Source organism: Prunus persica, chromosome G1, assembly GCF_000346465.2.
Source record: "Prunus persica cultivar Lovell chromosome G1, Prunus_persica_NCBIv2, whole genome shotgun sequence".
Lineage (NCBI taxonomy): Eukaryota > Viridiplantae > Streptophyta > Magnoliopsida > Rosales > Rosaceae > Prunus > Prunus persica.
Window position 1 is genome coordinate 3,722,274 of NC_034009.1, and position 27,706 is coordinate 3,749,979.

The window sequence follows — 27,706 nt, forward strand, 5'->3', positions numbered from 1 at the left end:
TACTCACTAAGGGCTAGGCCTGACCCTTAATGAGTATAGCCTTACGTTTTACTTTTCTTTCAAAGAAAAAAAAAAACTTATGAAATTAATTGCAATAGGTTGACCATTGTAAACTCGGAAGTCTAAGTGTCGAGTGCGTTGTAAAAAAAATAACAGACTTGGAAGAACAAGTGAGAAGGGAGAGAGAGCTCTTGAGAAGTTGGGAACTCCCGGTCCCGAGGTGGTTTTGAACAATGCCGCAACACTCTATTTATAGGCTGGAGATCAAAGCTAGTAGGATGGGCAGCCGTTTCACTTCTCTTGTTTATTCAATTTTTATGCCCTGCTTGCCCATCACCAAGTAAATCGCACTTCCCTTTTGTTATGCCAATCTTGTCCCTGCTTTATTCTCTTTTAGAGCAGTTCCAGCGGCCCCGGGGAAGGTAGGGTTTAGGCCCAAAATGGGCTTTCAGCGGACAAATGCTGTCAAGGATGTTGGTGGGCTCCACAAGCATGGACTGGCGCTCAGGCAAAATCAACCTTTGTTTTAGTTTGGGTTTGCTGATGTCAACAATAAAAAAAAATTTCAAAAAATACTAAAAATTTCGGAATTTTTTTTAAATAAATTAGTCATATTTTTCACTTCCACACCAAAATTCTATATAAATTCCTCTCCTCATATCTCATGTGAATAGTGGTTGCCATGACAATGGATGAAAACACCACAAGCCTTTTGCAAGGGCTGCTACTATTCACATGAATAGTAATAGCCATTGCCTCCCTTTGCCCTTTGTCATAGCAAATAGATAGAAGTGCTCTTACAGGCTTACAATTGTCTATTCCCCACATGAGCACCATTTCTAGCTCTTAAATTTCATCAAAACAAACTGAATTTATCAAATGAAAAGGACTAATAAATATATTCTAGGAATATAAATTAAGATACAAAATGTGCTCATCAAATTGGCATGGAGATTAGTAATGATGTCAAGAGAGAGCAAGTGAAAAAGCTTGTTATAAGTTTACCTATTGGTCATTCCAATGTTATATATTTTGTTTTGTTATTACGTGCTTCAGTCACTCATTTGGGAATGCTTCTTTAAGAAGTACTTATTTAGAAAAAATTTTTAAAAAGTACTTATGCTCAGTTTTATTTATTTTTTCTTTGAAAATATGTTGAATTTTTTGTTATAAATTTAAGTGCTTTTTAAAAAAGCAATTGGAAGTGCTATATGGAGAAGCACCTAGCACTTGTGTGACTTGGAAGCAATTTTAAATATTTTTGGTCAAACACTATCAGCAGGACTTTTGGTTAAGTAATTTTAGCCCTTACAGAACAAACATTATTGGTACAAATCGTCTTGCATTCTGTACCCACTGCAGTCGGACAAAAATTGATGAAATAAATCAAATGTTGTTTTTGTGATTGATTTTTAAGATGAAATAAACCAAGAGACTGGCAACGTTCACCATTCGCATAAAATCATCTGGTCAACTAGTGATACATCAAAGAATTATACATAACTGGAGGCCAACAACCAATGAGAAACCTTTTTTTTTCCCCTTTTTTACAATTAAGGCCTATATATAGGGGCCTAAAAACATAATGCCTTGTTCACGACCAAAAAGGGATAAAGAAAAAAAAAATTGAAAAAAAAAAGAGAAGAAATTACATTCCTAATAACAATGTCCAATGGAACCTGAACAAGCATATACAATAACATGGTCTTTGACATGTTTTGCTCCATCTTACTTATCAGTTTTCCTTGTTAAATTAAATTTCCTAGTGGTGTAGACAGCATTTACTCTAAAAAAAACAATTAAGGAAAAATTATAGAGTTGTATTTTGATTCTGAATGGAGCATTTCACAGGCATTTGACTGAAGAAACAACAGTCAGGTACAGGGTTAACCGTTACAGGTAAATTGAACTGTGTAATTCGCTACAAGCTTCAACTTCATGTGTGCACCGTGATTCCACCCTGAAAAGAAAACATAGGATCGTCATACGTTTTTTCACCAAAGAAATCAGAGCCATTAAAACATAAACTAATATCTTATGCACTTGAGTTATTTCCATGCTTCTGTATGTTTTTTCTAGAGGCAGTATGCATAAGCATTGCTCTGTGCTCGCCATCTGCTGTTCCTCCACACCAAACTACTTAACTGAAGCTGACCCAAGTTGAAGGTTAGTGAATTAGTTGCATATTTTATGTTCATACTAACCAGGGGATTCCATAATCTTTGTGATTATTTCTGCCTTCGTTTAGTCGCATATGATCTGACTCATTAATGCTTTACCTAGGTACCATAACTAGGGGTCGCCTAGTTTAAGGGCCACAAAGATTGGCAACAACAGAGCATGCTTATACTTCCTCTAGTCGAATGATAAATACATAAACATGAAAAAAAACTGGGTGCAAAAGAAAATAAGTTGCACTGTACTGCCAACAGACCAGATCAAATAGCTAATGAGGATCACAAAAACATAAATTGAAATAATTCAGCAAACTCAAATCAAATGAACACAGTTCAACCAAGTATAGCTTATAACCATACGCAAAAGTGAAGTCTACGTTTTAAGATTTTGAAATATTAAGTAGATAACCCTTCTAAAATTATACATCAAGCAATCGTCTGGACAAACCTATGAAGCACGTACACTCCTACAAGGTGGCCATGGCTGTGTTGGATACAGCAGACATAAAGACAATTTGCTCTCAAATATTTTTATTCGGGGAAAAACTATATTTTCAAAATGTAATCTTAGGACTTCCTCAGAAGGAAAGGGACTCAAGCTAAGGTTTATCTATTTATCTCTACAATTATAGCTGACTTATTTCTCTCTCCAATTAGCCTTTTATGTTCAAATATTTGACAGTTTAAACACCAAGAGAAAAGCATTAAATTCATCTGTTTACTCAACTATGCAAAACATCAAGAAAATAAGGATAATATTAGAGGCATAATACTACAAATCTTATCCACAAATCACCATAAAACGATGATGTCGAAAGCACAATAAGATTAATTTAATAAAACCCAAAGGCAATAGATCTTCATAAAGAGAAACAAACCAGCTAAGCTGAGTGGCTCGTCTCACAAGAGGAAAAGGATGGCTAGTTCCTAGCATTCCAAAGCATATGTTGGGACCTGCAATAATTGATTTTGGTAATATTAGTAACCAAAATATTATTACAAAAACCAAAATCACATTCCAAATCACTGCTCTGCCCCTGCTATAATCTCGAAATGCACAAGAGATCCAACAATGTTGTAACAATCACAAATGATTTGTTTGACACAACAAAACCGTGAGTACCATGAAGAAGCATGTAATAATGTTAAAGTCACGTTAAAATTCACTAAGAATTTTTTTCTTTTTCTTTTTTGGTTCAAGTAAATGAACCGAAATCATTGTCCAACACAGCTGGACACAACTGTGCTACCTTATGTTGCACTTCTCTCATATAAACTTTTTTCCACACTTTTTCCTCGGTAAAGATTTAGCAAAGTTTGTTTTTCCCAGTTTTTTTATTTGTTTGGCACTGATTTCAATTTTCTCGGAATAGTCTGTAAAATAAAAAATACTGGAGAGAACCAATTTAAATTAATATGTTGAGAGTTTTAACATTTTGTTCCTAAAATATCTCAAAGGTAGGCACCAGAAATTTTTAGTTGCAGTAGAAGAAAAACATTACTAGAATAGACAGTACAGCACAAAAAGGAACACCTTTCAAAACTCAGGAGAATGAACAGTTGAGAAAAGTAATTAAACATGTCAAGGATGAATAGTTAATTTTGATTTGTAAAGCAACTTTGAAAACAAAAACACGAAGGAAAGGCATAATTTCGTTAAGGGCTTTTTGTACCTCAAGCATGTTTTCATCAAGAAAAGCGGATGTTGTATGACTCATTCCATGAGAACTATCATATTGGAGGATCCGTAACTTCCCTTCCTGCATCTCATAACACGACTCGTAAGTTCTGGAAATTGGCTGAGGAACAAGAAAACTAAAAGAATCTTTCTGAATCCCAATTGCTTACCTTAGTTCCATAGACAAGGCCACCTCCAACTGAAGGATGAAAGCAAGCGACATTGACTTCATCCTCTGCACTAGGAAGGACTCTCACAAGTTCCATATCAGAAACTCTATAGACCTGAATAATAAATATGATTGTTACATGAACATTTAAAATAAATTTATGCCAAAATTCACCCTATACCTACCTAATACCACTGTCAATTACAGTAGAGGACAACCAGAAACAACACTAACATTAACGTATATATCATGCATAGCAATTGAAACTTATAGTAGAACTACAATGCATAATTACCAGGAAACTTTAAATAAAGTTGATAAACATCTATTTCATACACAAATAATTATTCAGCTCCAAAATGACTTTTAGTTTACACCGTCATTTATTGCATTCTAAGGTTAGTGTAATCTAACTTAGGTTACATAGATTAGCCTCAATCATAATTAATAAAAATTTCATATTATCGTCCTTATTATAAGTAGATTAATTTTCACGCAACATGTGACTTTTCCAGATTGATTGAAGCACCTGATCAAAATGAAACTTTGACACTCGATCGCAGGCAAAACAATTAAGAAAGGAGGGGAAAAAGAACTAAAAACTCTTACCTCCAGAATGGTGTAAATAGGCACTGTTGTCTCTCCATCAATGACAACACTCTTAAGAAGTGAACTGTGACGACGGCCATAGGCAAGTAATATATGCTCTGATGTAGGAGAGAACTGCCATGGTAAATTCCAGGATGAAAAACCTTTAGTAAGTGTCTGATGAAAGTACAAAGCTTTTCTTGATTTTTTTTTTTTTAATAATATAAAAAAAATGCTTAGAACTTCAAATGATTAGTTCATGAATCTTTTGCATATAAATGATGCACAGCATAAATCGTGGAAATTGGGGAATCAAATTCCTGAGTTTAATTTCCACTAAAATAGGTGTCTTTCACAATTTCCATAGTGCCATTTACAAAATTCTGTCATTTACAAAATTGACATACATAAATCCAAACACTGAAATCTTCAATTGCCAGAAATTGAAATTATGGAAATCTAAATTCTGTCATTTTAGAATTCTATGTAATTATCAATTCCTTCAGCCAAACGGAGGGTTATAGTTGGAATGATCAATGAGAAACTAGCGATCAACATGAAATTATAAGTGTATACATATCCAAAATGCAGCTGACCTGAATAGATGTCAAGCAATGGGCAGCTCTTATTGCCCGGGATGCAAGAACCATGCCAAATCTAGATAAATAGAATGAACATCAGGACATAGAAAGAAAGAAAATTCATATGGAAAGTTAAAGAGGAGGTAAGAAAATAGAACGCATATTTATAGGGAGTTCAAACTTACGTTGCCTCCTCAAGGGAATATATCCGGAGCTCATATACGACATGGTGAGCTGAAATTGGATGTCGAGTTGGAGAAGTTGCTGCCCCTGTGACATCATTGTTGACCTGGCTCTGTAATCCAGGATCAGCTTCCATATGGGGCAACATACATGCAACACAAGCGGCTAAAAACTTTCCACAAGGGGAAAAATGGGCACCCATTTCACTGTAACAGATTCACAAGTAAAGATCCAAAAAAGATATAGCCAGTAATAATACCATCAAAGTCCAAACTATCATGTAATGCTAAAAAGAAAAAATACCCAAACACTTCATGAGCATCAACTAATCAAGTTGAAGTATCTGTTTGCGTAAAAATGCAAATTCAGTAAAAACAAACTACCAGTTGATGTTGCATCCTTCTAAAAATGTACTTGCTTAGAAGACTTAAAAATAAGCTCAAAGCAATGTCTAAAATTGATAAAATAATAACATGTCATGAAAATTGAAAACAGAAAGAAAATTACCTACAAAGTACAGCATGTGGAATGATTAAGCGACATCTTTCTGCATCAAGGGGAGCACAAGGATTTTTCACATCATGTGGCCAAATTCTGAGCTTCACAGTGCAAGGTAACTCTGCAGCTGCTGCTGCAGCAAATGAGTTTGCAAGTTCAGATTGGATTCTGTTCACAACAGGTTGAGGCTCACTTTCACTGTGTGTGATATTATTGAATCCAGCACCTTCATTAGACCCAATTGTTGGCACCATATGAGTACGTGAAGTACGATGCCGGGAACTAGATCTTCCAGTACCCCTGGATTGATTCACACTGGTCGGTATTACTGAGGAAGTTAAGGGAGCTGTATTATCCATCTCACCGTGTGGAGATGGATTATCATGTGCAGCATCACCTACCAGCCGCATATTCCGTTGGCTAGCTTGGGTCTGACCAATTAACCACCCTTGTAAGAAAGGAAGTTCCCAATATGTTGAGTCACCAAATGGGAAAATATGATTACTTCTCCCTTCTGGTTGAATTTCCATAGGCTCCAAACTGTCCATTGCAGGTTGAGAAACTTCAGTTTCCATTTCACTCAAGAAAGGATTAGTTCCTGTGTCTTCTGGCACTGGAGAAGAGCTATTAGGTTCAATTGGGGACAACAGAAGTTCATACTGCCCTGAAGGAGTTGAATATGTTAGAAGCCGCACTGAAGCTGAAGGATCAACTCTTTGTTGTGCATTACTTGAACCATTGTCCAGATCACTACGCTGCATAGATATTCTCCCATTATCTCTAGCAAATGAAGGCCATATCAGAAATGGTAGAGACATAAGAGGTAGTCCATCTGCCAAACCAGAACGATCACTAGAGTGAGCATCTGCCAAATATACAGTAGGTGGAGGATAGCGCAGGTAACCCGGAGAAGTTGCAAGTGTCATCGAGGAATCTGATGAGTCAAGGTCATTGACCTATAAAACAGAAAAATGGCAGACTTAAAAGACAGTTGATCATAGAAACAGATTAATATGACTCCACAAAAAATTACCTCGGCAGTTAAAAGAAACGGAGCTGCATGCGGGTGAAAATGCACAGCCCGAAGTGAACGTCGTGTTTTCAGTACTATGGTTGGTGAGGATGTCTCCCCTCTCTTATTGTAGTGCCATATGTATAACTAATGCAAGATTTAAAAGGTTAAGTCCATTAATGAAAATAAAAATAATTATGTCAAATTTCCAACTAAAAGCTCTTACCTTGTGACCTGACGCAACAGCAAGAAGCTCACCTTGGGCATGAAAAGCTATCGAAGCAATGGGACGCACTGTGTGGAGGAAAACACACTAACAATCATATCCACGACACAAATTTAATCAAATAAGAATTCATTGTTTGTAAATCACTATGAATGATAATCCACATAGATACTTACAAAAATCACGTGATCCTATACACTCTGCCGTGTTTGCATCCCACAAGCGAACTTCATGATCCAAACTTCCGCTAGCCAAAATGTCTGGCTGCAAAGGATGAAACCTAACCTGCGAAAGCACAACCAGCTAATAAGAAAAGCACAACCAGCTAATAAGAAAAGCACAGCCAGCTAACGAGATGAATCCAGTAGCTATGCTGAATTGTCAGATCTGCTAACCAGTAAATTTGTTTCTGAATAAAATAGCTAGATTTAAGTGGAAACACCCTAAACAGATTTGGATAAAGTAACCAAAAGAATTTTTATCAAAGCATAAAATTTGAAGAGGATTTTGGCCTCATAAACATAGATGGGTATCTCATAAAACAGAATATGGATGAAAAAGAAGCTTCAATGTGTCACTAAACCTCTACCATGTTTGTTTAATAAATAGTTCACAACATCTTGCAGATGGCTGAAGCAAGAAGCTAATAATCATTCAAAGTCACTTATTCTCACCAAGAATAATAAATAAATAAAGGGAGCTTTAGGCTTACCACCCAAGGTGTCCTACGGTGACCACTCAACACCTTTAAGCAGATCCCAGTTCGGCAATCAATAATCTTTACAGTATGGTCTCCGCTGCAGTTACAGTTGCATATTGCAAATTGATAAAATGAAACATTTCTCGGAATAAATATAACTCAACCCTACGCTTTAGCCAAACCCTTGTACCACAGTGAAAAATATATACACAAAGCAGAACTTACTGAGTAGAAGCCAGTGTCTTTCCATCGGGGCTGAAGGCTGCTGCAATAGTTGACCGTGGAGGTGGCACAAGCGGACAATATCTGGCAGACAAATGCTGTAGTGACTCTGCCTCCACCCTGTAGTCAATCCAGTTTCAAGACACAAACAGAAAGATCAACTAAATGCAAAATGATTCTAACAAAGGAAAAGGCAGTATGCTTTATTTTTATTGCATGAACATTACAAAAGAGAAACTAAAAAGAACGGGGGCTGATTACCATGAGACAAGGCCATGTCTAGCATCTCTAGCTGCTTCGCACCTTGAGCCAATAGAATCAGAATGAGACTTAGAAGCTTCCCCCCATAGTTTCTTTGACGAGTTTTTTGTTTGAGGAGAAACCTCTCTCCGTGCTAACAGTCTAAGGACATTGCTAACACTGCCAGAAACATCATATACATGCAAATCAGTTTTGACTCCAGAATGCCCAACAGGCACACCTTAAAATTATCAGTGGGTAATTAACATATTGATCATTTAAGAAAATCAAAACCCAAATCCACTTCTGGAGGCAAGAAAATTACTTTAAAAACACTTGTAACTCCTCAATTTTCAACAATTTTGTCCTTAATTCTAACCAATTATGATAGCTAATTAATTGAAACATCCCATTTAGATTGGAGCTAATTAAAGCAAGAAAATTAAAGCATGAACGGAATTAGCTACAATAAATTTTTCCCAGAAACCTTATTCACAGAACATCAATTGGGGAGTTGAATTACACGAAAACCAATATAAAAAAAACGTATCAAAATTCTAAAATTTACCTGTGCTTGCATGGATGGGGCTGAGGAATGCGCGGCACAGAGGTAGACGGAGCATTGGGCTCGTCGGCCCACAAAGAACCTGCCCTCATTATTTTCCAGGGAAAATGTCATAATCTCAGCTTTTCCGGCATTCTACGGAAAAATTCAGATTGATAAATTTAAAAAAATCAACAAACTTTCACATGCAAATCATTACGTCGTGTAAGCGTAACCTAGGAGGATTGGGAATTATTTGAATTGAAGGAAGGGGTTTGAATTGAGGTTGAGGGCATGGATTCTTTGCGAGCGAGCGTTGCGTAGGCTCGGGTGCGGAGCGAGAAGGCGAGATCTCTGGTTGACGAGAAATGGAAAATTGAGAAGGGAAGTCAGTGGCCGTGGAATTTGGATTTGTTTTGGGAAAATTCCGTCTTGGGTTTCTGTGATGGGCATTGGACACAGAAGGAAGGAGGGGGCTCTAGGCGGCTAGGGCCCTAGTGACTTGTATGTTGGACGACAATGCCCTTGGCCCCCTCAGCCCTTATGTGTGGAGTCGTTGGAAACCAACGACACGCGTTTTGAGCTTCGTTAAACGGCAGCCTGAACAAACAATTCCTTACTCTTGTCAATTTCTCTCTACTATTTGCTCCACATTTATTGTATAGAACAAGCATATTAACTTCCTTTCTTCGTACAACTTATTGTTTGAGTAGAATTCCCTACAAGATGCTACGAGTTCGTTTGAAATTACTTTTATAGGAAGAATTTCTGCTCATAAATACAACTAGCCTCCCTGCACGCGCTTCCGCGCGTGCGAGAGGCTTTTTTTTAATCATGCGCTACGCGCGACTTACATAGTTTGACAAATATTTTTTCGCAATTGTATTTATATAGATGTCCATTTCAATAGTTTCATATTTTAATCGCGTGAGTCTGATGCATGATCGTCTTAAAAGTTTTCCTTTTATCGCCTGTATTTTTCTAGACGTCCATCTTAACAGTTTACATGTTATAAAATAAAAAAAGAAACTGTTAAGATGGACGTATAGAAAAATACGGGTGGTAAAGGAAAATTTTTAAAACGGCGATATATCACATGCGTGCGCTTAAAATATGAAACTGTTGAAACGGACATCTATATAAATACAATTGCGAAAAATATTTGTCAAACTATGTAAGTCGCGTGTAGCGCGTGATTAAAAAAAAACCTCTCGCATGCATGTGATTATCATAGTTGATCATATTGAAAAGAATTTAAAACAAATGCAAGAACTAATTTAAATTCCTCTTTGTATTTATTGATAACAATTATCATTGTTAACCATTGAACCGAATTTGGAACAGATGTAATTGAATAAGTCTTTATTTAAAACAAAACTCGTTACACCAGAATATAGTAATTGAAGCTAGTATTGCAATGTTGACCAACAAAAAAAAAAAAAAAAAAGCTAGTATTGCAACCATTGAAAAAGGAAAAGAATAAACAAAAAATTCATGACAATTAAAATCCTTTTAGCTACTGCTTGTACATAAACCTCCTCCGGCAGCACTTTTATGCCCTCCTACTACTATCTTCTTTGGTAGCCTCATGCAGCAAATTGGATCTGCATTTATATTATTTTTTTTAAAAAAAACAACCAAAAAAAAAACTTAATATGAAGCAAGATATTAAGAATACTAAAACAATCCATCAAAACAATAGACTTATGTTTCGGAATAAGTCTATCGCAGCGTGTCATTATGGGTGTGTTATTATCAGCTTCACCACGCCCTTCAAATTCTAAAACAGATTAGCCCTTCAAGTGTTTGGTTTATTCAAAGCCAACAACTTTAAAGTTACATATATGACATTCCTGGATAAAGCAACTGCCATAAATGAGAGATGACATTCTTCACAAACTTTAATTTTCACCAAAACTTATAGCATCCATATAAACATCATTAGGGACAAAAGCAGTTTTCAGAAATCAAATTACACAGTTTATATAATTTTTGACAGGAAGAATGAGAAAAGCTCACAGTGTAATTGCCACCACAGAAAATTATGTCCCTTCTAGCATCCATATGAAATAACCTAATAGAAACATTGAGAAATCGCCCAATTAGTACATAGAAACACAGAATCTAAAGCTAGAAACATAGTTTCTTTTGCATCACGACACCTTCACCTAAAGCGAACACACAGCCACACAATTGTTTAAACCAAACCATAAACTTGCAATTTCCTTTTAACATGGCCAAAATACCGACACCTCCATCTGCATCTCCACCACTCTATCACCCTAAACACTAAAACCACAATAAAATGCATTCTACCAACGAAAAATAAAACCCATTAAAAAAATGCCAGATTCCAACAGCTGACCTGAAATTGGGATTTGTTATACAGAAGCAATTCAATTACTGAAAGCGAAAAAAGACAAATATGTCACTCAAAACAAAAAACAAAAAAACAAAGGTATGAATAAGGTACCTTTGGACTTGTCCATGAAGAAGAGCGACTTTGGTTCACTGCTCGAAGAAGTCATGATCAGTGCTTATCACTCACCATGATGCTTCCCTTTTGTTTTGCTTTCATGTTATTCTTGAACTCCCTCCAACTCTGATCCTCATTTTGCTTTTAATTCCTGTATAAAAAATAATCCCTTGAGAAAAAAAGAAGAAGAAAAAATCAAAGCATAATCTTATTCGTAACATAAAAAATCGAAGTTGATGCCTGAACTGGACACTTTACATCAATATGAGACTGAATCTGGATCTAGAATGACCTGGACACTTGACAAAAAATAAACACAAAGAAAGAAGAAACTAATAATGATAGTGTAAACAAATAACAAATGTAAACCAACACCCAATTCCTGTCAGAAACAACCCAAAAGTATCCTAAAGGGTGATTTGTTTGCTTTATTTTTCCTTTGTCACCTGCATCTTCCAGAAAGACAAAAATAGAAATCGTGGATTCTCACTAACACATGAACGTGGAGAAATAAAGCCATGGCTTTGTTAGGCACATTTAGAGGCCTAAATTATCAGCCGAAAACAGAACACCTAGTTACAGTAGAGCCAATATTAAAATGTCTAATTTTTTTTTTGTTGGGGGGGAGGGGAAGGGATTGTATAATAATGGACAACTTTTGAAAGAACCCAGTAGGAAAAAATCATCTTCCAACTAAACTAATGTATGCTTATTGGAAACTTAAAATACAAAATATAACAAAATGAAGAATCATTAACCTTAAATATAGTTTCCTCTGCGTCTTCTGGAACCATTATGCTTCAGAGAGTGCGAGGTGAGAGGCGATTCCATCTGTTGAGATAAAATTCCAAAGACTTTTTAATTTCATAAGTCAAACACATAAATAATTACAAACACAAACACAGACCTAGACCCTAGCCAAAGTTTCAGTCAATCAAACATAAATTAGGGATAGCTTTGTGTGAGAGAGAGATTCGTACCATTTAAAGAATTGATGCTCTGCATATTGAAGATTAATAAACAGAAAGCATGGAACCGGAGTCATTGAAGCAATTCTGGACTTTGAGTTCTTGAACTAATGACTGGACCCTGAAATTTGAAGAAGAAGAAGGTGAGAGCGTAAAAAAACTTAAAGGAATTGCTGCCCTATATGGATTAAAACTAAAGAGAAAGAGAACTGGTTATAAGATAACTAAAACTAAATTTTTTATTTTTTTCATTTGATCCCTTTTCTCAGAAACCATACAATAATAAAAAGGCGGCCAAAAACATAATAGTGAAATCAAACTTACACACATCGTTGAGTTTTAAAATTTATTCCCCACTCCACTGATTCCAACAGTTTTCTCAAACTTCGGTTCTGTTGAAAAGGTCTCAAGCATGCAAAGCACAGGGTGAGAGGCTAATATCCATATAACATGAATCCTAGGAAGAAATACTTAAGTTTTGTGCAAGCCTAAACACATGAAAACTTGACCGGACTTGGCATCTTGAAGCATCGCATACTCGTACATGAAACTATTATTCAAAAAGTCAATATAACAAAGAAAAAGAACTAAAAAGACAAAATTTCACCAACACTAAAAAATCTTACAAATTGATACAACGTACAAATCTCTTCACTGTTCTCACTTCTAATTTCATTTTCACCCTCATTATGGAATTGTTGCGTTCATTGAAATTAGTTTTATTATAAAGAACTAAGCTTTTCTAATTTCTGTTCATTTCCCAATTCTTATTTACAAAGCAAAATTAGATAATACAAAATAAAACCGACCAACAAAGTGTTCAAACTAAAATCAACTTTGGCATTTTAGCAAACACTTGGAATGCTAAGCTGAATATATGCAAGTGAATAATCCAACTAAACCCTTACAGAGGAAACAGTTCAAATATGAAAGAAGCAGAGGCAGGGCGTCATATTACCTGAGACTGAGGGTTGGTGATGCGAGATGGACCGTCTGATTTAGAATCTGAGTAAACGTCGATCGGTGTTAACAGCATCATACCATAATTTTCTTGCCTCTCTCATACACTGCAACATCTTACAAATACTGAAAATTCACAAAAAGAAAAAATGAAAATAAGCACACAAAATCATACCATAATTTTATTCCAATTTTCTGGAATAAACACAGGCAAAGAGAAAATCAGCCACACAAAGACATGAACTACCAGATTGATGAGCACACTGGGGGTTCCAATATTGATTGCTTCAGCTCTTTTTCCTTCAATCTTCCTCCCTGTAACAACAAACCAAACTCAATTTATGATTTACTTCTCAATTTTCGACATCACAAATGAAGAAACGAACCTAGAAAAAATAAATAAAAACCTCAAACCTTTTTATGCCGTGAGTAGATGAGGATTCTTGCTCTGCGAAACATGGGAGGGGAGGAAATGCGTTTCCAAGTTTGAGGGCCATGGTGGGTTTTGGATGGTTTCAGTTTTGCTTTCATCTTTTTTGAATAGAACGTGCCAGAAGAAACTGATAGGAAGAGCAACTGCTCTGGAGTGGGGTCTGTTAAACTTTTTTCTTTTCTTTTTCAGTTCTTCATAATTGTTCTTTTACAATTATACCCTACTTTAATTATAATCGGTGCGTATTAAAATTTTAGTGTATCAAAGATATTTTCAGAATTTTGAATGTTTTATCATTATCATCCTTTTGCTTTATATATATACTAACATCTCCATACGCGCTTCCGCGCCTGCGAGAGGCTTTTTTTTAAAAAAATTTAAATTTATTTTAGAATTAAAAAAGATAATGGGTAGTTGTGTTCCCTAAAAGTAGGATCCATTATCTGCTTTTTTTTTTCTTTTAAAAAAAAAATATGAAAAAGTGTAAATTTACCTCATTATCCTCATTTAATTAATAATTTGAATTCTTAATGTTTGCATTAACTAAGGGCATTTTTTGGTATTTTGAATGTTTCACCATTCTCTGCCTTTTGCTTTATATATATAGATACTAGAACTTCAAATATATCCCGTACGCAATTAACAAGGACGAGAATTAAGTACTCGTAAAAGACAAATCAACCCTCAAAGTTTGATCAACGTTAAATGCTAGATTGCCCAAACTAAGACTCCTCTTTACTAAATTCATGCAATGCATACTTTAAAATTCAACTCATCAAACTTTGGGAATGATGCGAGGTTCAATAATGTATTGTGGAAAAATCTTTCCTTGTAAGAAATCATGCTCCATAACACTATATCATCTATAAGATGTGCATATAGATTACATTGTGATACTTTATTACTATGCTTCAAGATGTGTATTCCATCTTTTTTGGCCATCTCCAACTAATATTTTGGAGCAAATCACTCAAAAGGAAAATTTGTGAGCTTCAACCATTCATCATCTTTCTATCTCCAAAAGAGCATATTTCAATAATCTTTTGACTTTATAAAAACTAAAACAACTATCCCATTTTTCACTCAATTATTAAAAACAAATTCACAGCAATTTTAATAATCAACTTTGAAGTTGGCCCATCTCATTTGTCATGGTTTTTCTCATTTCTTACTTCAAAGGGAAATGATGATCAAGTTTTCCTAATTAACTAGCAAACTAGGAGAAAAATGAATTTGGGGAAGTGGAAGTGATGGAAGAGGAGGAGGAAATGTTAATTCATTCATTCGTCATTGCCAATCTTATCATTAGCTTACTGCCTCAATGAAGAAGATGAGGCTGAGGTTGAAAACCTACACACTGCTCGTGAGTTTTTCTCTTAAACTTCATATTATATCATTTAATTAAAGTTTGTTCATCTTTCTATTGATGCATAAATTTGGTTCAACAAAAGATGATATTTTTGAGATCGAGGTCTGATAATTCTTCCTGACTAAATCAATGTAACTAACCAAGTCGTCCTCTAAAACCTGCAAAACAAAAAAAGCTAACGATAGGTGACACGATGTGGTGCCGGTCAAGGACCCTCTGATGCTTAAGTCAGTCGATTGTTTGAGAGTAAATTGCACAATAGTTTCTGATGCTTAGAATTGCATACCTTTGATGATGGGTCTTTTCAGCCTTTTTATATCATCCCAAACCACCTAGTCCTTCTCGGAGTAGAACTCCATAACAACCTAGCCCTCCTTGAACTAGGAATCCATAACAACCTAGTCCTCCTTGGACTATGACTCCATTTAGATAGGCGTATTGGTGATCTCGAAACATCCTAGCTTTTCCAATACTAGGATTCCTTTGAGTGAAAATCACATAAATTCGGTTGATGTTAACCTTATGCACAACAAGTCCAAGCTCATGGACCAATGGGCCCACAAGCCCATTTGGGTCGAGATGGGGAAATATATGGTGATTAGGCTCAAGCCTAGCTCGACCACTAACACCAAGTTCAACTTTAATGTGTCTTTCAATTTATGTGCAGATTACAAAAGGAAAAAAGCTTTATAGATAATTACTAAATTGTTATTCAACTCCAAGTATGTATTTGTCTATCCCTAGCAAATTTTCTTGCTAGTATGTAATTGTGTATCCTTTTGTTGCAATTCTGAACTCCCATGTATATGATTCTTAATTGGTTTGATTAATAGATTGCTTTGAATTGATCGCCCAATTTGTTTCAGTTTATAAGTTTGAGAAGATGTTCGTATTTGTTCCGATTTATGGATGAATGATTGCTTGATTGCATATATTGAGAAATATATTTTTTAATAGTATAAATGATGAGGTTCTTATGCAACGATTTCAAATTTTGAAAACTCGTCGAGGACAACTATGATTGTAATGAATAGGAAATATGATTTTGGATTTTTTTTTTTTAATGTATTATGAATTTGAATTTTTTATCATTTATATTTTATGAGAGGCCCCCACACACATGAAATCCTAACTTCGTCACTAATTCGTCCTCACCAAAAATTTCAAGGATAACAAAAAGGAGTGGGACGAGGAGGAAATGGGAAGAGAGGAGGGAAGAAAAGGGAGGTGCAGCGAGGGAAGGGTAGAGAAAGGGGAGAAAGGAGGAAAAGGTAGGGAAAAAGAGGGATGGGGGAGGAGAACACCACTCACTGAAGCTAAAGTTCCTGAGGGATTTTTGATTTAGAGAGAGCACATTTTATGTTGGTTAAATTGTAGCAATAGTCCCTGGACTAAGACTAAACTTTACTTTTCATCCCTCCTATTGCTAAATTGTTACGATGGTACTTTAATTATGCCTCTAATTTCAGAAATCGTCCTTTTCGTCAGCTTAGTCAACTTTTCCGTTAAAAATGATGACATGGCATGGGCAAAAATGTCTTTTCACACAAAAATTTAAAAAATAAATCTCATCTCATCTCATCTCTCTCTCTCTTCTAATTTCTTCTCTCTTCCCTCCCCCCCCCCCAACCCCCCTCTCTGCAAAATTCAGATGGTCCTTGATTTACAAAGTTTAATATTAAAATAAAAATCCTTCCATTTATTTGAAGGAGGAGGAAATAGGTTTTAGAATTATAGGGTTCAGATCCTCTCTCTCTTCCCCTCCCCCATATCTTCTCCTCTACTTTCTTACATAGGAGGGTGTCAAAGTAGAGTAAGATTTTACACAAGATACCTTCAGAAACATTTACACAAATATTAAAATAATAATAATGCAATATGACTCCAATCTCCAAATTCACCAAATCTAGTGTACATATCAATCAATGCATTACCAATATACAAGTCTGAGCCAAAACCCATTTTTTAACAGAAAAGTTGACTGAGATGACAGAAAGGACGATTTCTAAAAATAGAGGCATAATTAAAGTACCACCGTAACAATTTAGTAATATGAGGGACGAAAAGTAAAGTTTGGTCTTAGTCCAAGGACCATTGCTACAATTTTGCCTTTCATGTTAAAACGGAACCAAACTATTTCTTTAAACGGTTGCTTAATGTTTTTAGGGGTAATATGTAGTTTTGCCCTATGAAGTATAGCATAATTATCAATTTACCCCCAAAACTTTTTTATTTATTTGGTAAATTAAGGACCTAAACTATATAAAAAAGGTCAATTTGGGAATTGCCATTAAATTTTTGGATGTTCTATCCAAATTTCGATCACATGACCAACACATGGTTAGTTTTTTAGGATTTTTTTTTTGGTTGGAAGAAAAAAAAAAGGTTAAGGGTAAAGTTGGAAGAAAACAAAAGAGTTAAGGGTAACCACCCAGACCATCATCTTCCCTAGCTCAACCACATACCATCCCCACAGCCCCACTCGAAGGCCTTGCACCCAAAATTCCTTATTTATTCTTCTTTTAATTTTTTTAATTTAATGATTTTTCAATTTTAAAAATGACACTAATCTATCTATATATAAAAAGTAAAAAGTAGAGAATGGTGAAACATTCAAAATGCCAGAAAATGCCCTTGGTTAATTCAAACATTAAGAATTTAAATTATTAATTAAATGAGGATAATATGGTAAATTCACATTTTTTTTCATATATAAAAAATTAAAATTAAAAATAAAATATCAAATAATATGTCCTATTTTTATGGAACATAACTATCCACGTTATCTTTTTTTAATTATAAAAATAAAATAAAAAAGAAAAAAGAAAACCAACGCATGTGCTAAGAGGCTAGTGAGAAAGAAAGAGAGAAATGGATGGGTTGGGAGGGGACGGTGATGAGAGGAGATGGGGAACAGGCTGTTGGGTTGGGTACAATACAAGAGGGGCTAGGTTTTTTTGTTTGTTTTTGTTTTTCTCTCTCTCTCTCTCTTTCTCTGTTTTTTCTCTATTTTTTGCTATTATTTAATAATTTTTTCCTTCAAAATTACGAATTTACCCCAAAAAATCTGTCATATTTCCTCACCCACCTTATCTTCTCACCCATCATGTAAATTTGAAAAAATATAATCCTATCTTTCCGCCTTATTCTTAAAATACCCTTTAATTATTAGTTCAAAAAAATTCTCTTTGCTAATCTATTAGGAATCCGGATCCTTTGTTTTGGTTTATCTCATAATTAAAACATACAAATATATTTTTCTTAAAAAACATAAATTAAAAATAAAAATTATTCTTAAATAAACGCCAAGTTTAATGTCTTTCTTCCTCTTACTTGTTCTTCTTCCTTTCTCTGCAAGTGAATCTGTCTCTTGAATCCAAAAATTCCCTCTCCCATTCATTAATATTGGGGAGATATATTTTCTTTATGTTTTATTACCCCCCACCCAAAAGCAACCCTTCACCACTGTACTAACATGGGTTTGATTTTGAATAATATTTTGACAGACTGAAATCGGACACTTTAGCTACCCAAGTCTCGCCCAATAGAAGGTTTGTGGTTTTCATATCTCTATGGATGATGGTGCACCTGGCACCAGTATGAAGATAATGTAATCCTCTAGCAGCTCCAATGCAAATTTCCAACCTTTGCTTCTATGGGAGGTTGGTTGCTCTTGTACAGGTGTTCCTTTAGAGTCCCATTAGCCATGTAATCATAAACAAGAACCATCTCACCGTCTTCTTCACAAAAGCCAATCAAAGAGACTAAATGCCTATGTCTAAGCTTTGAAAGCATCTCAATTTCAGTTTGGAATTCATGAACTCTTTGTTCAAAAAAAAGAAAAAAGAACTATATATAGAAATAGAACATTCTCCCCAAAATTCCCTCTCTCATTCATTATTTCGTGTCGCTTTATTTAATTAACTAATTTTTTTTCTTTTTTAATTCTTATGAAATTGTGTTTTTATTTTAGGGTTGAGGTTTGTTCTTTAAGTCCTTAAAAGTCATTTTACAAAGGGGTTTATATGCCCATAAAATTTTGAAGATAAAGTGAATGAAAAAATAGTACAAATGGATGAAAATAGTAGCTCTCTTCCTTAATTTACCCAAAACAAACCTTAAGGATAATTTAACAATTATGATAGAATTTTGAGCAAAACCGCAGATTAGACTTTTTTTAGAGTACAGATTAGGGGTGGGAACTCAAACCGGCGAACCGGAAATCCGAGCCGAACCGCACCGAATCAAACCGAAAAAAAACCGAGTTGACCAAAAGGTCAAAAACCGAACCGGACCGGTTTGGACCAGTTTCGGATCCGGTTCCATGTCTTCAAAAACCGAACCGGGCCGAATCGAACCAGTGAAACTAAAAAAATATATAATTTCAATATATATTTATATTTAATGCTATATTTTTAATTTCACTAAAAAAAACCTAATATTTATCCAAGTTCAATGTCAAAATATCTCTCTTTTCTCACTTTAATTTTATTTTTTATATGAAATTGAATAATTTGTTAATTTTCAAATAAAAAAATAATATTTCAGTTGAGAATTGTATTAAAAAATAATTTAAAAAAATAATTTTTATAATCCGGTTCAAAACCGAACCGGAACCGGACCGAAACCGGTTCAAACCGAACCGGACAGTTTTTGAAATTTTTTTTATTAAAATCGAACCGAACCAAACCGAATGAATAGTACCGGATCGATTCTAATTTTAGGCAAAAACCGGTCCAAACCGAACCGTGCCATAATTTCCGGATCCCCAAAATCAGGTACTACACCTGAACGCCAAATAGATCATAAACGTCAAGGCTTAAGCTGATTCAGTGGTGGGCCACCCATCCAATCGACCTATACCCTCACCGTCACCATAAACCACGACACATACCCAAACAAGCCTAGCCTTACGTGTCAACCGCGCACTGACACCGCTACTCATCGTCCGCCACGTGTCCTCTTTCCCTCCCAGCTCTCTTTCTCTACCGTAGAAAACAAAACGACAACAACAGTAACAAGCCACCTCCACCCCCAATCTCACCCAACTACATGTCTTAAGCCTTAAGGAAAGGTTCCTCTCCCACTGCCAGTTCCTCTCCTCCACGTGTCAAAGCGGCAAGGCGGCAAAGCGCGTTAGCCAAAAGTCTGGAACTTTCACGCGAAGCGCCATCGCACCGTCCAGACTCGTCGGCTCATGAGCATCCCGAGCGATCGTAGCCGTCACATTTTCGGCCGCGAAGCCCGCTGCCACGTGGAGTGAAGGACACGTGTCGGAGAGATAGCGGATCAGAAAAGATTATTTAAATCTTATCCAAACCCAGTTCCAAACCAAGCTCTTTCGTTTCTATAAATGCAGGAGCTTCACAATCCTACCTTTTCCCACACAAAATTTTCAAATCCAAAAAAGATCTGAAAAACAAAAGCTACTGTGACTTAACTGAGAATCTGAATCTCCAAAGAGCAAAAAAATTCACACGCAGAGCAAGGGAAAAGGCAGAGGTCCAAAATACAGCTTTTTCTCCTCTTTAATTTATTTCCTCCCACTTTTTAGGCTTATTTTCTGTTTGGCTTCGGGAATGGCGTTGAACCTAACGCACCAGATCGGAGCACTCGCCGGAGCATCGATTTCGACGACAGATACGAACTCATCCTCCGCTGATTCGGTGAGCGCATCGCCGAAGTGGAGGTCGTCGACGCCGAGCCTGACGTGCAAAATCCAGAGGCCGGACGCGATCGACGGATTGTCGCCGCCGTTGAGCCCTTGCCGGTCGCCTCTCGGGTCGACCCGGCCCGATCTGTCAGTGGCGTGCCAGGCTTTCGCGACGGAGATAGAATCTCCGGTTCTGGAACACCAGGTGAGGGGTGCGCAGAATAAGGGGACGGGGGTGCCGGTTTACGTGATGATGCCGTTGGATAGCGTGACGATGAACAACTCTGTGAATCGGAAGAAGGCGATGAACGCGAGTCTTCAGGCGTTGAAGAGCGCCGGAGTGGAGGGTGTGATGATGGATGTGTGGTGGGGTTTGGTGGAGAGGGAAGCGCCCGGCGGGTACAATTGGGGCGGGTACGCGGAGCTTCTCGAGATGGCGAAGAAGCATGGCCTCAAAGTCCAGGCTGTGATGTCGTTTCACAAGTGTGGCGGCAACGTCGGGGACTCTGTCACGTGAGTCTCTCTCTCTCTCTCTCTCTCTCTCTCTCTCTCTCTCTCTCATATGTCATTTTCAGTGTTCATTGTTTTCACGTTTTTCTGATTCTCTCTCTCCCCCCCTCACTCTCTCATGTCATTTCCAGTGTTCATTGTTTTCACGTTTTTCTGACTCACTCTCTCATGTCATTTCCAGTGTTCATTGTTTTCACGTTTTTCTGACTCTCTCTCTCATGTCATTTCCAGTGTTCATTGTTTTCACGTTTTTCTGATTGGTTTTAATTTTTTCTTTCACGTGCGACTTTGGAGCGTGGGTGCACGCTCTTGTGTGAACCAAAGTACATTAGCTTTTGTCTGAATTTGGCTGAATAGATTTTTCTGGAAGTTACTTTACTTGAGCAGTACATCTAGGCCTGGCTTAACAACATATTTGGAAAAGTGGATGTATACCAGTTAGAAAAGTAACTGTTGGGTCTTAAATTTGTCATTATTTTTTGCAATTGGGGATAGTGAAACTGTAAAGTTCTCATGATTAGGTATTGATAAACTGTGATTAAAGTTAAGAAACATCATAACCAATATGATCATATGCCATCCATCTTTAGTGAAAGCTGTAGTTTGGATTGGGGTTGTTAAAATTGCGTTCATTGGATTTGTTACAAAAAATATAGATTAGGTTTTTCTTTTATACCATTACCAAAAGAGAGGTCTTATTTTCTATTGATAATGGCATCTATAGCAACATTGCACTTGAACATTACATTGTTGTATGGGATTTTGGAGATTTGTGGCGCTTTGGTGAATAGTCTATTTTTGTTGAACACAGTATTCCTTTACCCAAGTGGGTTGTGGAGGAGGTTGATAAGGATCCAGACCTTGCATACACTGATCAATGGGGAAGGAGAAACTGCGAGTATTTATCACTTGGCGCTGATACCCTCCCGGTCCTTAAGGGCAGGACACCCGTGCAGTGTTACGCCGATTTCATGCGTGCCTTCAGAGACAACTTCAAACATTTCCTTGGTGACACCATTGTGGTAATACTTCTGGCTTTTTATTCTTACTAGTTGAATTCAGTTGGGTGCTTAGGAGTTTCATAGTTGGTTGATTGTGACTTCAATTTTCTGATAGAGTTTATTGTGCTATTGAAACTATCCCACTATATAAAACTTAATAATAATCGTGTCTCTTGTTAAAGCATCTCCTCTTGTTAAAGAATCGATTGCATGTGCCTGAAAGATGGACGCATAAACTGTTTACACTGAACCAACAGTGCAAGAGCATGTTGGTTCATAGCAATTGCCTTAGGAAGAAGTGTTTCTAACGTGTCTTTATTGGTTTGCTGCACTTTGAACCTTGACGTTGACTTAACTTTGAACCTTGAAGTGCTTGAATAACTTGTTTGTTCTTACCTTTGTGGTAATGTGCTATCAGATGCTTAGGATAAACTCATCCTCTGGCACATGCTGAAAAAACATATTGCTACAAGTTCACTTAAAAGGAATGTTAAACAGAAAAAGAAAACTGAAAGCTCTGGTGGTTAAGAATGGCTTTTATTGTTCGTTAAGACTATGCATGTGTCTGCAACCGTATTCAATCTTTAGTTTTGTAACATTTGAACATGCTGCCACATGCCTTTCCTGTTTGTTAATTTTCAATATTCCTAATTCAGGAAATCCAAGTTGGAATGGGGCCAGCAGGTGAGCTTCGTTACCCTTCATATCCGGAGCAGAATGGGACATGGAGGTTTCCCGGAATTGGTGCCTTCCAATGTTTTGACAAGGTGTTTAACTCTCTCTCTCTCTCTGTCTCTGCTTGTAGCTTTTTGTTTCCTAGAACATGACTAATATATGTAACATGATGCAGTATATGCTCAGTGGTTTAAAAGCTGCTGCTGAAGCTGCTGGCAAGCCAGAATGGGGAAGCACAGGCCCCACTGATGCCGGTGAATATAATAAATGGCCAGAAGATACCCCATTTTTCAGAAAAGATGGTGGAGGCTGGAACAGTACTTATGGTGAATTTTTCCTCGGCTGGTATTCTCAGATGCTCCTGGACCATGGTGAGAGGATCCTTACCTCAGCCAAGTCTATCTTTGAGAATCACGGTGTGAAGATCTCAGTAAAGATTGCAGGCATCCACTGGCATTACGGAACCCGGTCCCATGCCCCTGAGCTGACAGCAGGGTATTACAACACACGATTCCGGGATGGTTACATTCCTATTGCTCAAATGTTAGCGCGCCATGGTGCAATATTCAATTTCACTTGCATTGAGATGCGTGACCACGAGCAGCCACAGGAGGCTCAATGTTTACCAGAGAAGCTTGTTAGGCAAGTGGCTATGGCGACTCTGAAAGCAAACGTACCACTCGCAGGTGAAAATGCATTGCCAAGGTACGATGACTACGCACACAAGCAGATATTGGAAGCATCGTCGTTGAACATTGAGGGAAATACCGAAGGCAACCAAATGTGCGCGTTCACTTACTTGAGGATGAACCCGCACTTGTTCCAGCCTGATAACTGGAGGCATTTTGTGGCATTCGTGAAGAAAATGAAGGAAAAGGGCAGTCACAAGTGCCGGGAACAGGTCGAGAGGGAAGCTGAGCATTTCGTACACGTTACTACACCTTTGGTGCAGGAGGCTGCCGTTCTTATGCGCTAAGATTGCATAATTTAGGCTTTAGCTAGCTTTGCTTCTACCGCCCTCGAAACAATCTTATATATTGCCTGGCCGCATATAAAGGTTAGATAATGGCAATACTTCAATCCCTGGTTCTTTTTCCATAGCTCATTTATTTAAGTTGTGGCTATGGAAAATGAGTGGGGCTGTGTACCATAACATGGGCGGTAACTCTAATATCCCCAAAAACCTTATCTATTATCATGCTAATATTATACATGATTTAAGCAAATTCATATATAGTTTTCTTGCATGCACAAGTCTTAAAGTGCCTGTTGTACAATGCCGTTAGCCAAATAAGAATGTTCACTCTTCCTTTTATGTATAACTATGGAAGACTCAGTTCTAGTGATGTTTGACTCTATAGTCTATGGCATGTGTGTGTTGTACTCTTTCCTCTTATGAGGTTTTATCTTTTTGAATTTTTCTCAGAAAGGTTTTAATGAGGCCATTTTGTCTGCATGTTGTCGCATCTTGTATTGTATTCTTGATGTGTTAACGAAATCCATTTTCTCAAACAAAAACAAAAACAAAAACAAAAACGATGGAAATGTGCTAATGAGAAATATGGTTTTGTTTTTTACCAGCCAATATTACCCACAGAAGGGTTTTATAGAAATAGTTTTTAAATGATATTATCTAAAACAAATAGATAAAAATTTGTATTGGATTAAACCTATTTAATGTTTCAATAATTAGAGGATAAACTTGGGGATAAACTTGATAAACTCGCCACGTCATGTGAAAAATTACGTGTTCGGTTGTGCTATTTAGAGCTCTTTCAAGTTGTCAATTATGTTTTTTTTTCAGATGCACAAGCACACCAGGTGGAATTCGTGGAGTCACATGTTTGGCACAAAGAATTCTATGGCTCCAATCACAAGTTTTTATATTTTTGGCAAAACAATCACAAGTTTTTATTTAATAATGAATTTGTCCAAATTACAAGAAAGAGAAAGAAAAAAAATCATGGATATTAAAAATCTTTCACACTGTGGTCATGTTTATCTTGAAATTTTAAGTTTTTTCTCATAGCAAGAAATGCCAAAATCAATGGTATAAATTAGACGCATGTAAACCAATCAATGCCAAAGTTAATGGTACAAATTAGCACAAAATTTTTAGTGGTGTAATTAGCTTTGATGGGGAAAATTTTCTAAGTATGTTTTTCTTAACGACTTCTCAGTTTGGGTTCCGGAGGGCACAAATTTGGGTGGACATATCCTTGTCATGCGTGGCATGTAATCTATATATATAAAGCAAAAGGCAGAGAATGGTGAAACATTCAAAATACCAGAAAATGCCCTTGGTTAATGCAAACATTAAGAATTAAAATTATTAATTAAATGAGGATAATATGGTAAATTCACAATTTTTCATATTAAAAAAATTAAAAAAAAAAGAAAATTCAGATAATGGATCCTATTTTTATGGAACACAACTATCCATTATCTTTTTTAATTCTAAAATAAATTTAAATTTTTTTAAAAAAAAGCCTCTCGCAGGCGCAGAAGCGCGTGCAGAGAGGCTAGTATATATAAAGCAAAAGGTAGAGAATGGTGAAACATTCAAAATACCAGAAAATACCCTTGGTTAATGCAAACATTAAGAATTCAAATTATTAATTAAATGAGGATAATATGATAAATTTATACTTTTTCATATTTAAAAAAATTAAAAGAAAAAGAAAAAGCAGATAATGGATCCTATTTTTATGGAACACAACTACCCATTATCTTTTTTAATTCTAAAATAAATTTACTTATTTTTTTTATAAAAAATCTCTCGCAAGCACGGAAGCGCGTGCAGAGAGGCTAGTGCTTAGTTAAAACAGAACATGCAAATATGGAACTAACAATTTCCCTAATATTTGCTAAAATTAGAAATTTAGCCCACCTTATATATTTTTTTAAGTCCAAGCGATTGGGGCGGGGAATTTAAACAAATATTCATTGGGTGTTTGAGGGTTTTGAATCTCTACTCACATACGTAGAGGTGAAAGAGTTTAACCAACTGATCTATACCCCACTTGCCCACCCCCACCCTATATCTTACATCTCCAACAGAAAATAATAAAAAAAGATAAGGTTATACTCATCGTGGCACATGACAAGAAAGTCTACCCGAGTTTTTCTCCACAAAGAGCACTCTTTGTTATTCTCGATCAGTGCTTGGTGGTGCGTAGTCCTCTCTTTTGGGAGGACCATGCCAAAATTGGCAATTTCCATGCTAATTAATGTCACCCAATGCCCATTTCAACAGCAGAAATACACGCTGCAGAGAGACTCGTTCCCAGATCCCTGTATACACTCCTCTTTCAAGACCATAACTTATTCTATATATACATATCAATCAACAGAAGTTTACATCATCAATTAACAAACTCCAACTTACACAGAATCATTCTCATTAACACCATAATTTCTTGAGAGAAAATGTCTAGCATGCAGCAACCCTTGAATGCAGGCCAAGCCCAAGGCCAGGGCCAGGTATATATATGGCATCAATGTATGTTCTCAATTTAAGCAGCAGTATTTAATTTATTATGACAATTTTACCCCTTCTGTTGGTGCAGGCTAAGGCAGAAGAGTGGATGCAATCCACACAGGACACAGCAAATCAAGCTAGGAACGTGACATCTGATGCAGCTCAATCAGCCAAGGAGTCTGCCCAGCATGGAAAGGACCAAAGTGCTGGATTTATTCAGCAGGTTAAAAGATTTCTTATCAAATGTTAATGGGTCATGCTAGGGAGACCAACTTTAGATACCAACTTGTGTACCAACTCTCTAATAGAGGTGGAGCGCTGTGTCCTGTGTGGATTGCATCTATTAGAGAGTTGGTACACAAGTTGGTATCTAAAGTTGGTCTCCCTAGCATTTTCCAATGTTAATTCTATCACTCTTTTACACGAGAAATTTGACGTATTAACTAACTCTTAATCTAGTAGAATGTCCTGACTTTAAGACCGTCCTGTTTTCTCTAGAATGAATATATAAAAAATCATTAGTTACGAGTAGAAAAATTTGTTGGGTATATTTTGCTTTCTAAGTGCTAAATTATTTAAAAATAGCTTCACAATGCAATGTTTGGTGTTGTTACAGACTGGAGAGCAAGTGATGAACATGGCTCATGGTGCCATGGACAGTGTGAAGAGCACACTTGGCATGAATGAAAAGAAATAAACAAACATGCCATCTTCCTCTTATGATGTGTGAAGTGGTGTTAGCAGCTACTTTGATGGATTTAGGGTCTTTTTAGAATCATTTTGCTCTTTCCTTAATCATTAGGGACAAGAAAATTTGTCCGTCAGTTGTAATAAACGCTACAGATCTTTAATTTGTTTTCCTTCCAAATCACAGCTTATGTAATAAAACCACACCAAATGCAATGCAATGCATTGCATTGCAAACAAGTTGGTTTCCTTCACCTTTATTAATATACTTTCTTTTTACTGTTATCTGTGGACTGTCCAATTCATCATTCTTTGTACGACTAGAATGCAGAAGCAAATTTGTTAGTATATTATCTCTATTTAATAAATTTTTTGTCAAAGTTAAGAAGGGAAGGGGTGAAACGCGGGTATCATGAGAAATTAACCAATTCGGAGCACATCAAAGACTTGGGTCAATTCACCTAACACTCTATTAGTATTTAGAGTTTTTAATATTTGATAAAACCTTTTTTATCAACCAAAAAGGGAAAATTTTCAATTATACCCTTGTAGCATTGAACAAGTTGAATAATGAACTTAAAATTTTAGGGTAATATAGTAATTACGCTCCATTTTTCACTCGCCACTTTCTCTGTTCCATGGATCAAATTGCCTTTTGACCTTGTCCATGTGCAT

At 36.4% G+C, this 27,706-nt stretch overlaps 3 protein-coding genes and 1 long non-coding RNA gene across 5 annotated transcripts; 2 read left to right on the forward strand and 2 right to left on the reverse strand.

Annotated features, from left to right (window-relative positions):
* LOC18793419 lies at nucleotides 1,424–9,347 on the reverse strand. Its single transcript, XM_007226092.2, has 15 exons — nucleotides 8,843–9,347; nucleotides 8,296–8,454; nucleotides 8,038–8,154; nucleotides 7,825–7,909; nucleotides 7,289–7,397; nucleotides 7,113–7,180; nucleotides 6,908–7,033; nucleotides 5,884–6,830; nucleotides 5,379–5,582; nucleotides 5,209–5,269; nucleotides 4,634–4,747; nucleotides 4,026–4,139; nucleotides 3,851–3,937; nucleotides 3,056–3,131; nucleotides 1,424–1,960 (listed from the first exon to the last, which is right to left on the reverse strand). The coding sequence occupies exons 1-14, from the start codon at nucleotides 8,929–8,931 to the stop codon at nucleotides 3,105–3,107; spliced, it is 2,307 nt and encodes a 768-aa protein (XP_007226154.2). The 5' UTR covers nucleotides 8,932–9,347; the 3' UTR covers nucleotides 1,424–1,960; nucleotides 3,056–3,104.
* On the reverse strand, nucleotides 10,612–13,944 carry LOC109948392. 2 transcript variants are annotated; one of them, XR_002271008.1, is made up of 7 exons: nucleotides 13,637–13,941; nucleotides 13,470–13,537; nucleotides 12,587–13,348; nucleotides 12,275–12,383; nucleotides 12,053–12,125; nucleotides 10,981–11,445; nucleotides 10,612–10,892 (listed from the first exon to the last, which is right to left on the reverse strand). It is a non-coding gene; the product is annotated as an uncharacterized LOC109948392 (long non-coding RNA). The 2 variants fall into 2 exon arrangements; XR_002271007.1 differs by having other exon boundaries at nucleotides 10,612–11,445; nucleotides 13,637–13,944.
* LOC18792502 (beta-amylase 1, chloroplastic) lies at nucleotides 20,178–24,303 on the forward strand. The gene is made up of 4 exons (XM_007223052.2): nucleotides 20,178–21,190; nucleotides 21,999–22,209; nucleotides 22,845–22,955; nucleotides 23,039–24,303. The coding sequence occupies exons 1-4, from the start codon at nucleotides 20,604–20,606 to the stop codon at nucleotides 23,837–23,839; spliced, it is 1,710 nt and encodes a 569-aa protein (XP_007223114.2). The 5' UTR covers nucleotides 20,178–20,603; the 3' UTR covers nucleotides 23,840–24,303.
* Nucleotides 26,242–27,318, forward strand: LOC18789565 (late embryogenesis abundant protein 1). Its single transcript, XM_007226013.2, has 3 exons — nucleotides 26,242–26,346; nucleotides 26,433–26,567; nucleotides 26,961–27,318. Exons 1-3 carry the CDS (start codon nucleotides 26,293–26,295, stop codon nucleotides 27,039–27,041), a joined length of 270 nt encoding a protein of 89 aa, XP_007226075.1. The 5' UTR covers nucleotides 26,242–26,292; the 3' UTR covers nucleotides 27,042–27,318.